Source organism: Ipomoea nil, unplaced genomic scaffold (assembly GCF_001879475.1).
Source record: "Ipomoea nil cultivar Tokyo-kokei standard unplaced genomic scaffold, Asagao_1.1 scaffold3210, whole genome shotgun sequence".
Lineage (NCBI taxonomy): Eukaryota > Viridiplantae > Streptophyta > Magnoliopsida > Solanales > Convolvulaceae > Ipomoea > Ipomoea nil.
Genome location: NW_017619638.1, coordinates 260,311 through 273,308, shown reverse-complemented (window position 1 = coordinate 273,308; position 12,998 = coordinate 260,311). Strand labels below are relative to the sequence as shown.

Sequence of the window (12,998 nt, the reverse complement as noted above, 5' to 3'; positions counted from 1 at the left end):
TATATGTATATATATATATATACATATATGTATATATATATATATATGTATATATATACTATACATACATATATGTATATATATACTATACATACATATATGTATATATATATATACATATATATATATGTATATATGTATATATATATATATATATATATATATATACATACATATATGTATATATATATACATATATATATATATGTATATATGTATATATATATATATATATATATATATATATATATATATATATATATATATATATATATATATATATATATATATATATATGTAGGGAAAGGTTCAGGTGCGGGTATAGCTTCCCGTGCGGTTGTGCGGTTAGATCTGAGCCGTTGATCAAATTTAGATCAGCGGCTCAAATCAATAAAAATTTAAAAAAAAAAAAAAACGCGTATCTGGAATAGGGGTGTAAATGAGCCAAGCTGCTTGCGAGTCGCTCGTGAGCGGCTCGGTCAACGCTCGGCTCGAACTCGGTCAAAATCGAGCTTGGCTCGAGCTCGAGCAGCTCGTGGATTAAACGAGCACGAGCCGAGCTTAGGTATTGTAGGCTCGCGGCTCGACGAGCCGTTCACGAGCCTTATAATATATTATATAATATATAATATATAATATATAATATAATTATGTTATATTTAGTATATAAAAAATAATAATTAGGGGAGGGAAATTAAAATACTTTAATAATTATGTATGGATAAAAATAATAAAACAAAGTAGTTTAAATTTTAAATCAAACAGGTCAAATTTGAGATTAAAATTGAGCTCAAATTGAAACCTAAACTCGAGCTCGAGCTCGAGCACCTCGACAATTGCCGAGCTCGAGCTCGAGCATCAGTTCACAAGCTCGAACGAGCTCGAGCTCGAGCTCGAGCAGTGCTATCATTAACGAGCACGAGCATGAGCCTATCCAGGCTCGGGCTCGGCTCGGCTCGTTTACACCCCTAATCTGGAAGAAAGAAGCATAAGCTAAAAATGGCGCACCTTAAGTGATAGAAACACGCACCTTAAGTGTTAGATCTTAAGCACAAACTCACATATATTAAGAACAAAACCCGCACACATTAAGCACAACCTCACGCACATTAAGCACAAAACACACGCACTTTAAATATTAACTCACAGACTTTAAGTTTCAACAACTACTGACATTAAGCACAAACTCACGCACATTAAGTACAAAACTCACGCACATTAAGCACAACCTCACGCACATTAAGTACAAAACTCACGCACATTAAGCATAACCTCACGCACATTAAGCACAAAATCCACGCACTTTAAGTATTAACTCACAGACTTTAAGTTTTAACAACTACTCACGTTAAGCACAACCCCACGCACATTAAGCACAAACCTCATGCACCTTACGCACAAAACTCATGCATCTTATACAAAACTCACGCACATTAATCACAGATCCGCTCACCTTAATTTTAACCTAGATGCAAAAATTACAAAATTGCCACCGCGTTTTTTTTTTTTTTTTAATTTTGATAATCCTGGACGTTGATTTAAGCGAGATGAATGACCCAGATTAAACCGCACCTGGACACCCTAACCGCACCAGATTTAATCTGAATCATTCATTATTTTCATTTAAGGGCTCTGATTTATTTTGATTTGTTTTGGTTTTTGGTGTTGCATTTGATATTAGAGGGATTGTTTAGTAATTTGTTACATGTTGCATCATTACTTTTTGGAATAAGGGTCAAATAGGTCACTCAACTGCACACCAAATTACAATTAGGCCAATGAACTCAAAAAAAAAAATGCAATTGAGTCATTGAACAACACAAAAACATGCAATTTAGCCCAAAATGATATGTTTACCTGATGTAGCAAGTTACCGATTTTAAAAATAATTTTTTAAAATAATTTTTAATAAATAAATAATTACAATATAAATAATAAAAAAATAAAAATAGAAACTGCCGGCCGGAAAAAAATCATCTCTGACCGGCTTCGTCTCCATGGCTGGAGACGAACTCCGTCTCCAGCCATGGAGACAAAGACCTTCGTCTCCGACTATGGAGACGAAGAGACCTTCGTCTCCGGCCATGGAAATGAAGGCAGTTCTTGTTTTTTTTTTTAATTAATTAATTATTAAAAATTATTTTAAATAATTATTTTTAAAATCGGTAACTTCCTACATCATGTAAACATGTCTTTTTGGACTAAATTGCATGTTTTTGTGTTGTTCAATGGCTCAATTGCATTTTTTTTTAGTTCAATGGCCTAATTGCAATTTTGTGTGCAGTTGAGTGGCCTATTTGACCCTTATTCTTTATTTTTTTGAATTGCGTGATTCTCTCTGATTTTCCTTGTACGTTTAATAGTGTTGTAGCCGGATCATAATAGCCTTTCCATCTAAACTTTTACTCTTCCACTTCACGCAACCCCACCATGTCGTCCGTATCTCTCCCCTACGGCCGTGCAGACGCTTGTAGCTTCAAGAAAGGCTCTTCTCTTAGGTATTAAAAGAGGCTAAGGGGGTCGACTCCCGCTGATGTGCAATGTAATTTTTGTTTCTCGTGTTTTTGGTTGTTTGTAATTATGTTTTCGAGTTCGTTGGGCGTTTCATGTACTTAGGGTTGGGGAAGGTTCATGTGGGGTTTTGGACGGGTGCGAGATTGGGCGACTGTCGGGTTCGTTTAGGGGGGGGGGGATTCATTTTCTGTATTTAGGGTTGAGGGAGGGTTTCGATGGGGGTTTTGGACGGGTGCAAGGCTGGGCGACAATGGGTAGCTGTTTGGGTTTGGGTGTGGTGGCTACGGTAGGCAGTATTTTTTTGTATTTAGTTTGTGCAACGGTGGTGGCTGGTTGGGGGGGGGGGTTACGTTTTCTGTATTTAGTTTGTGTGTCGTTATTTGGGGGGGGGGTGCGTTTTTCGTGGCGTGCCCGAGTGGTTGGGTGGGCGTGGTATCATGGAGTATCCGGTCCAGCTGTGTGCATGTCGCTGCGACAGGGAGTGTTTTTCGGGTTTATGAGGGTGGCGGCAGTAGTGGAGTGTTGTGCTTGAATTTTTTGTTTTTTGTTTCGTTACTTTGGGAAGGGGTGGCGTTTTCCGGCGGCCTGTGGTGATCTTGGTGGTTTTTGGGTTTTTAGGATGGGTTAATTAAAGGGTGTCTCAGATTGTCTGGGTTGTTTGGGGTTTTAGTCTTTAATGGGTTTTTATGGTTTTTTTCTTTTGTTGTTTCTTCTGTTTAGTGTGCGTGTGTGTTTTATTTTCAATGGTTGTTTTTGTGGTTCTTGGTTAACATAATGTATACACGTGCGTGTGAATGTGTGTTGGCTTTGTTGTCTTGTGTTGTACTTATTAGTTGGGTTAATGATCCATTCGGTTGAGTTTTTTAATGCTAGAGATTGATGCTGCTTGTCTTTTTTTTTTTTTAATGTTTTGCTCTTGTTGGTTTCGTTTGTATGAATTCAGCTTGTTGTTGGATTGTTTATTACTATTACAGTATGATTTTGTTTATTGGTTGGTGATGTGTGCGAACATAATCAGTGGTGTGTGCATAGCATATTGTTTGGTGGTTTTTATTGGCATTTGGGGGTTGTTTTTAAAAAAAAATGCTGCTCACCTGAGTCTTTCTTTAAGAACACTCCTAGCTGATAATGAGCAGTCAGGAATACCTTTGGTCACTACTACACAGAAGGCATTTAACGTCGGCTATTTAGGGCCTTTAACGTCGGCTAAAAAGCGACGTTGTATAGTAAACATGCCACGTCGGTTAAATAAAAACGGACATCGTATATATTTTTTATTTAATTAATACAACTTACAACGTCGATTATTACGAAATAACTGACGTTTTATGTATTTAATTTTTAAAAAAAATTAACATAACACGTCGGTTTTTTGTTAAAAAAAACTAACGTGTTATGTTATTAAAAAAAAAATTGTGCCGACAGCCAAGAAACTATAGGGATGCCAAAATCATGTTGCCTCTTGCATATGATGTGTTTGATGTGGAAGAAATCAAAGGCGATGATGAATCCTTCTTTGACAAAAACTAATCTATTACAAAACATATAGGGGGCGTTTACTAACAGGAAATTTTCTAGAATTTCCAAGAATTGAAAATTGAAAACAGCCCAATGTGTTTACTATAGTTTTTTCTCATTTCCAAATTTGAAAACAATCTTCCGTGTTTTGCTAGGAATCAGAAAACAAAAAAAAAAAAAACTTGTTTTCAAAATAGGAAACATGCGCGTGAACAGTAGATTGGACATCGAATCCTGCCAGCGATCTTTTTATTCTCTCTTTTCTCCTTTCTTCTCTACTTTGTCAGCCAACCACCTTCCATTTTCCTTCATTACTTTTGTCTTCTCCTTCACACCTACCCTCTTTCTCTCTACTTTACTTTCTTCTCCAACTGCGCTTCTGTCTATTGCGATTCACACCCACCAGCTCTTCTGTCTATTGCGACTCACACCCACCGGCCAAGCTGCGCTTCTGTCTATTGCGACTCACACCCACCGGCGACTCACACCCACCGACCAATCCTCATGTCACCGTGCATCTGACCGTTAGCGAAGTGTTGCTGACCGAGCTACCAGGTAAATTTTGTTGTTGTTGTTTTTTTTTTTTTTTTTTTTCTTTTTCGAAATCTATTTATTGATGTTTATTTTGATAATTTTAGCTTGGTTACCATAGTTGTTAGATTTTCAGATCTTGAAAATTTTTGCTCCTGAATGTACATCGAATCTTGCCAGCGATCTGAAACTTTAAACATAATGTTTTTGTGGGTATATATGTGTGTGTGAGATCGAACAGTTGATAGATAGATACTCCAGTACTAAATAGATGTTAATGGGATATGATGGTTCAGATTTAGCATAATATAATAATGTGCAAACCAGAGGATCGGAGTTGATAGGTAGGTAGAGTTTTGTTTATCCATGGCTGTAAAGTTGGAACAAATGGATTCTGGAGAAAGTAATGTCAAAATAGTTATGAGCAAAACGAGGAAGAAGAAGAATGCATGATGAGGGAGGGGTAGCTTGAGCTTTAGCTTAGTTTAAGTGTTTGCAGAGAGGAATCTGATGGTGCAGAGAGAAATGGAAGAGAGGGATGGACCACTCTTTTTTAAAAAAAAAAATAATAATATTGAGTTATTATGATTTTTTTTACTATTAAGAAAAACTTATAACAGTTATCAAGAATGTGTATACCTAGTAAAGTTGGACTATAATCAGTATAATTATTATTACAATTCCATATCACTTTCTTTCATTTATTGTTGGTTGTGATGCTAGCTTTGATATAGGCAAAGATTGTTGGGATCCTGACTTTGTTTTTGGCAACAACGATTGTGATTCTAATTTTGGTGTTAGCATGGTTGGTGATGGTGGTTGTGATTGGGATTGTGATTGGGATTAACATTATTTGCCAAACATACACCAGCAGTAGTTCATCTAGTGGATGGTAGAGAGAAATGTGTGAATAGAGTGAAATGTAAACGTAACATCATTATTGTCCATGATATGATTCACTGCGTGCGTCTACATCTTTATTTCATGTGTGTCTTCTGCATGAATTAACGATACAAATGCATGAATTAACGATACAAATATTTTATTGTTTGACAATGAAGCACGCAAGACATAAAATGAACAGCAACAGAGAGCATCTATATTGCATACAGTAGCATATCATGACTATGCAGAGGATTCATATATACTTGCAGTTTGAATGTAATTGCATTGTTATACATGACAATTTAGTATCATAAATGCAATTAGTAAGCTTCTCATATATATAATATGGTGGATATAGAATTAAGTAGCATATAGCATGACATAGAACTACAGTTTGGCAAATAATGAGTAATGTATTATAGTTCTAAGTATTAAAAACAATGAGCAGTGAGTGTAGTGCGAGTTTACACAGTTATATATTATGATATATATTGATTGTATTTAGCAGAAGGATTAAAGATTTTACATTTACATGAGTGTGTTGTGATATATGTACATGATATTCATAAGGTATAGCACATATTCTAGATTATAGCCAAGCGTTGTCTGTGAACTTATATGTGATGTTCAGTATTACATGTTAGTAATGTTTGACCCTAACACCACAATTGACAAAAATGCATAAGATCACTAATAAAAATACACAGTAGTAATGTTTCTACATGAATTTAGGTTTAAATTTACATGATTTTGCTAACTTGGATTTGATCAGGTGGCTTATCTCATGATTATAACATAGCTTATTCACCCCAAAAGACGGAGTCACCAAAATCATCGGTTGGATCGTGCCCATCACCACGTTCCAGGGTAATGTCCTTTCTAAATCTGTTTTTTTTTTTCTTCTTTTTTTACTGTACTTGAGTTTGTTTATTTGAGAAATAGAGCTATTATCCTTTTTTGATCAACTGGCTTATCTCATGATTATAACATATGGTAGCTAGAATTGTTGGTTATGAATTGAATGAATTTGCATTTGCTTAGATGAATAACATCACAGAAACCAATGATGATGAGGCTAAATGGCCCGATACGGCCGTTGTACAATTTTTGAGTATTTTAAATGAAAGAGTCAAAAAAACTGTGGATGGAAAGCTTCCATTCAAGCCTTCAGAATGGCAAGAAATTGATCGTGAGATGATAAAAGCCACTGGGTTATGTTACGGGCCCTTCAAACTTAAAGGAAAGATGAATAGGCTGAAAATGTTGTACAATCAGTTTTCTGAGTTGATTGCTCATACCGGGGTAACATACAACCCATCTACAAACACTGTGCACGCATGTGAGGATACATGGAATAAATTCTACGCGGTATGAAAAAGAAACTTCTTGTTCTATTAGTTTATAATGATACCGAATTATTTCATTCAATTGTATACTTTAATAATATATGTATTTATGGTTGAAACAGAAGAATCCTTCTAAATTCAAGGCTTTTAAGCGAAATGGTTGCAAACACTATGAGCTAATGGCTGAGGTGTTTGCCCGATCTGTTGCTACTGGAGGTCTTGCCAAATCTTCCGCACAAAGGCCACCAAACTCTGATGAGGAACGCGATGATGAAGATGAGTTCTTGCATAGTGCTAAGCCATCATCATTTTTTACTGAAGGTGGTACCAGTTCTAAAGGGAAAAGGAGTCTGGATGATTTGTTGAATATTGGTGGTAGCACCAAGAAGAGCAGTGCCAAGAAATTGCAGGAACAGTTTGGCAATGCATTGGATACTATTAGTATGAGTATTTCTTCAAAACAAATCCGTCGAAAAGCTAGAGAAGATGCAAGTATGATGAGTACGGCGGCAGTGGGTAACCCATACAGTATGAAAGCGTGTATGGAGATATTGAACAACATGGGTGACATTCCCTCTAAAGCCGTTAATGCATGTATCCAGCAGTGGGCAAATCCTGACATTCGTGAAGCGTTCCTAGAAATGCGACGACCTGAATGGCAACGTGACTGGGTGTTATCTTTCATTTGAATATGTTGATCTTATATGTTGTTGTTGTTCTTGTTACTGCTTAGGACTTTGTGACCTCCTTAATTTGCTAATTGATGACTATGTCTGTAATAACACTTATTTAAGTTTTAAATGTCAAGACTATTTTTGTTTTCACACGTGTATTACACTTCATATTGCAGGGATACTGTCAGAACAAGGTTATAGTTCTAATAGCTCTAGTGACAGTGATGAAGAAGATTATGCACTAGTACTTATCATTATTGCTGCATGCTTATTGATGGACGATGTAGAAAGGACTCCATGTAGGACCTCAATCCTTTCAGGTAAAGATTACATAAATGAACTCTTGCATGGAAATCCTACTAGGTGTTATGAATTTTTTAGGATGGTGCCCCTTGTGTACGAAAAGTTATGTGATAGATTGAAGGGGTTGGATGCGTTAAAAGATACAAGACATATATCACTGGAGGAGCAATTAGCAATGGGTCTCCTAGCTCTAACGCATAGAAGTTCACAACGTATAATTGCTGAGCGGTTTCAACACTCCACTAGAACTGTACATAAATGTGTGAAGCGTGTCATACGTGCACTTGTACGATTGGGAAATGAAATCATCAAGCACGTGAATAGAGGACCGGTGCAACCAGAAATTTTAGCAAATCCCAAATGGTATCCTTATTTTGAGGTATGGTTGGTAGTTGTACATAACTTTAATAAAATTAATATAATTATTTATGTAAAATATCTAATACGAATATTTTACAATCTTGGTGATAGAAATGTATAGGTGCTATAGATGGAACACATGTCGCAGCTTGGGTACCTGCATCAAAGCAAAGCACATTCCGAGGTAGAAAAGGAGGAATGTTGACCCAAAATGTCATGGCAGTTTGCTCGCATGACATGATGTTTACATTCGTACATGCAGGTTGGGAAGGAAGTGCAAATGATTCTCGCATATTCTTAGATGCAATTTCAAAGCCTGGAAGTGATTTTCCTATGCCACCCGAAGGTAAGAGTATTCAAATAGCTATTAATTTCAATTATTTAACTTAGTGTAATTTAGTACTTCTTTAAGTATATTCTTTTTTCTCAATTGTATAGGTTATTACTACGTTGTTGATGCTGGTTACCCAAATGCACCCTGTTTTTTGGCACCATACCGCGGGGAGCGCTATCACTTGAATGACTTTCGTGGGCAAGGACGAATACGAAATAAGCAAGCCCTATTTAATTATCGACACTCATCATTGCGGAATGTGATTGAGCGGTGTTTTGGACTTTTAAAGGCAAGATTCCCAATTCTAAAGTCCATTAATGGTTACACATTGATTAGGCAAAGACAAATTCCTCTTGCATGTTGTGCATTACATAATTTCATTCGGTTGGAAGATAAGAATGATCAATTGAGTATGATGTACGGAACGCAAGACATGGTTTTCGATGAAGGTAGAAGTAGTAGTGGTTGTGGAAATGATACCATACAATTAGATATGAGTCAACAAGACCAAATGCTACAATTGCGTGAGGACATCGCAAATGCACTCTGGGCAAATTATAATCATTGATGGTGTACTCAATTTTATTTGCAATGTTTTGTAATCACATTTCGTCACTAAACAACTTATTTTAAATTATTGCAATTAATATGTTTTGTATTGACATTTTAATTTGTCACGAAATAACTTATAAATATATGTATGTAGTACATTTTTAATTTAGTAAATGGAGAATGCATTTCGAAAATAAGTACAGGTAAACAAGTTTTCAATTTCAGTTTTCGAAAACAGAGAATTGAAAACAGAGAATTGAAATCAGAGAATAGAAAACAGAGAATTGAAAACAGAGAATAATTTTCTGTTAGTAAACGGGCCCATAATCTCTGTCTAAAGGATTTTCCTATACACATTACACCTTGCTACCTTGGGGCCTTGAATTATCTGGCCAAAAGTGTCAAAAAGATGAGCCAGTTCAGTAGCTTCATCTCACTTAATCAAATAGAAAATGTAGCAATTAAAATACTCATGAAATTACATGCACAAAGAATCTTTTTAAAGATACACTAAGTACACCAATGATTCCAGAGCATAGCAATGAATATTTAAAGATAAAAATCAACTAGAATATAAAGAAACTGAGGAACTAAAGTGAGCAAGAGTTAGTACCACTTTAGACACTAACTTAAACACAAACATAAAATAAAATACATGCATGCCATGGAGCTCTTTTACATACTCATTATTTTGGATATCAAAAAACAGTAATGTAAAATAAATCGGATCAATAGATCAATAGAACTCAAATTCTAAAAATGGAAATTATCTCCACCTTTCAAGGAAAGAACATCAAAATCTAATCAATAGAAGAAGCAAGGTAAACCTTCAACAGTTACATTTTCATCCTAGTTTTCTCCTCTCCCCATTGTCTTTTTGTGTTGAAACTATAATCCACTGAAAATTTATACAATCAAAATCCAACTATCCACCTGCCTAGTGCCAGAATCACTGAGAGTGAACCAATAACAAGTTCCCCATTGGCTCAAGATTAAGATGGAATTTTTTTAAATATACATTCTCAATCTGGATAGGGCAGTGATATCTAAGGAAAACAAAGCGCTTGTTGTACACATTTTCAAGCAAAATGCAACTTATTTTTGCCAAAATATTCACAATTCTAAGCAACTATAAGCAGATATCTAAATATGGCCTAGTAGGATCTCTCTTTCTTTCCTTTTTTTTTTTTTTTTTTTTTTTTTTTTTTCACATTGCAACTCATATTTATGAAAAATACATAAATGGGATGATGAATTCCATCATTTACCTTTACAACTGCCTTTGGGGGATACTCTCCTCCCAATCTTGCATCAACACATTAGTAAACCTGTCTTCACTGAGTTTTGGGGTAGCCTAAAGAATGTCGCAAAGAATTAGAAAAACCAAATGAATAGAAAAACTTAGATATTTTGGAGTTGAGCACAATACGCATGTAACAAGACTTTGTTGGCCTCGTGATAAGGTATGATCAACATGTTTATGTCCTGTGAGCAGCTCAAGAAAGACAACACCAAAATTATATACGTCACTTTTTTAATTTAGCTGCCCAGTCATTGCATATCTACCAATTCACAAAAATAAGAATTAATGATGCTTCAACATATACCAATGATGTAATCAGTTCAAAACAGGAGAGGACACAAAGATTAATAGTTTGATATTTCCTACATACTGTAACATTGGCGTACATAGGGGAGAGAAGAATACAAGCAATATGCATAAAGTAGGTATGAGAACCATATTAACTTACTCAGGAGCATGTTAACCAAATGTCCCAAGGACACGAGTTGAGTGAAGACGAGCTGCCATATTAGGAGACTGATTGGATAAATCAAAGTCAGCAATTTTAACTACATATTCATAAAAAATTAGTACATTGCTGGATTTGATATCTCGATGCACAAGTTCAAGTTCAGTTTTTTTCATGCAGATATTCAAGGCCCTTAGCTGCTCCTACAGCAATTTTAACTCGCTGGGCCTAGGAAAGCAGATGGCCAGGCTGAGCTCCTTTTACTCCCTTCCTCCCTAAAACATACAAGTAAAAACATTAAAATCTACTCCTTCACATATTCAGACAGTGTGAATATGATAGAAAATGATAAAGGGTAAATTATACGTACTATTTTGCTAATAGTTTCTTTTACAATTAAACTACCCAAAAAATAATACTCCGTAATAATAAAACCCAAAATGAATGGCATAATTTCACTGTTGAATATCATTCTAGTAGATATTCAACAAAACCAATCTAGAAAAGTATGCTCAAGCTTTAAAAATAAAAAATAAAAACCCACACGTTGGAAATGTAATAAACTAAATTGGACATGCATCATATGAACAACTTTAATGTTGGGAATTTCCTCTAGAGTAATTCAACAATAGTGTTGCATGGAAGTCCATAAGGCAAAAAAATAGCACAAGGAGAAGAATGACAAGATTAACTATGCTGAAAAACAATTCAGAAATGCTATGTCATACTATGAAGAATATCGTGAAGTGATCCATTTGACGCAAATTCATAAGCAAATACACGTCGATTTCCATCAACACAATAACCAAGTAGTTCAATAAAATTTTCATGTTTTAACCTTGAAACCATAAACACCTATAAACATCAAGTGCTTAGCTGTATTATCCGATGAGGTAAAAAATTGGTCCAGTTATTCAGTAGCACCTGTGCCAAGAATTCATCTTCTGGTTGTATGCACCAACTTCTTAATTGCAGCAGCCCTCCCATTTTTGAGGTCCCCATAATATACTCTTCCATATGAACCATCCCCTATTAAAGAAGTAGTCCCAAAATTATCTGAGATCTCCCTAAGGTCATCAATTGGTAATGCAAGGACTGCAATAGGCTGAACTTTCACAGCTTGAACACCACCGGTTGAGACATCTTTGTTGTGTTGAGTTCCATTTATACCTGCAAGGAAATATCAGCCTTACTATCACTTCTGATTCAGCTGCCAATACCATAAATAAATACATAATTAAATATATCAAAGACCAGAAATAAATATAAAGGAAGAGCAGAAAGGACAACAAAACTGGTGTAATAAAAAGTAACTAGATATGTTCACCAAGGTACTGAAACTGAAATTGGAGCATATTTTGTCAATGAAATCATTTCCTAAGGCCAAATTGATGTGAGGGAGACCAACCGAAAAATGCAAGTTGATTCCTTTCTTTTTCTTCCATAGAAAGTGGTAACATTTTAATTCATGCCCTGTAAAAGTTGAGTGAAATTCTACCAACACTGCACAATCAAAGAGTAAAAATTCCAAAAAGGTGTTAGATAGATAGTTACCCAAGAACATGACATCCTCCATCATAGACACTTTTGGAAATCAAACCCATCAAACCAATACTTCCACCACCATAGACCAAGTCTATCTTCCTACTTACCTACATCCAACATTCACATAGTCAAAACCATAATCTGCAAGAACAGGGTGCGATAGTTTCTAATGCAACTGAATAATAAAAGGAAACATATTATTTACTAAAATTTGAAATTAATTAATAATAATTCATAATATAATATCAATAAATCCTAAAATACAAATATATCAACATTATTTACTAAAATTCGAAATATAATATCAATAAATCCTAAAATACAAATATATCAACTTAATAATTCCAAATTTATATCCAATAACTTATAAAATTCAAAATATATACCTAATAATTCCTAAAATTTGAAATACATTAATAAATAATTCAGAATATATAATAATTCTAGAAATTGAAATAATAATTAAAAAAAAAAACAAACTCACAATGTAGTCGGCGGTGCGGCGGAAGCTGGGCAGCGGAGGAAGAAGAAGGCGTCGAAGGGGAACGGTGGCTGTGCAGGGCGGCGTGCCAGTGGGCGGTGGCTGAGCAAAACGGTGGCGGTGAGCGGACCAGTGGCTGAACGACGTGCGAAATGGCTGTGCGAGTGGTGAGTCGTCTGAGCGAAATAGCTTGCGAATGAGTCG

General features: G+C 35.4%; 1 protein-coding gene, 1 long non-coding RNA gene and 1 pseudogene across 2 annotated transcripts; 2 read left to right on the top strand and 1 right to left on the bottom strand.

Annotated features, from left to right (window-relative positions):
* The first annotated feature begins 6,260 nt into the window (after positions 1–6,260).
* Positions 6,261–6,578, top strand: LOC109168591. Its single transcript, XR_002052106.1, has 2 exons — positions 6,261–6,315; positions 6,490–6,578. It is a non-coding gene; the product is annotated as an uncharacterized LOC109168591 (long non-coding RNA).
* Positions 6,579–8,344: 1,766 nt separating this feature from the next.
* On the top strand, positions 8,345–9,033 carry LOC109168595. Its single transcript, XM_019317646.1, has 2 exons — positions 8,345–8,477; positions 8,570–9,033. The coding sequence occupies exons 1-2, from the start codon at positions 8,348–8,350 to the stop codon at positions 9,031–9,033; spliced, it is 594 nt and encodes a 197-aa protein (XP_019173191.1). The 5' UTR covers positions 8,345–8,347.
* A 318-nt stretch (positions 9,034–9,351) lies between these two features.
* Positions 9,352–12,344, bottom strand: LOC109168594 (annotated as a pseudogene).
* Positions 12,345–12,998: the final 654 nt, after the last annotated feature.

Bases quoted from the DNA above. Each gene is read 5' to 3' on its own strand.
- LOC109168595 (XM_019317646.1), top strand. From the start codon at position 8,348: ATGGCAGTTTGCTCGCATGACATGATGTTTACATTCGTACATGCAGGT. The intron at 8,478-8,569 runs GTAAGAGTATTC...TCAATTGTATAG, and splicing joins TTTTCCTATGCCACCCGAAG to GTTATTACTACGTTGTTGAT.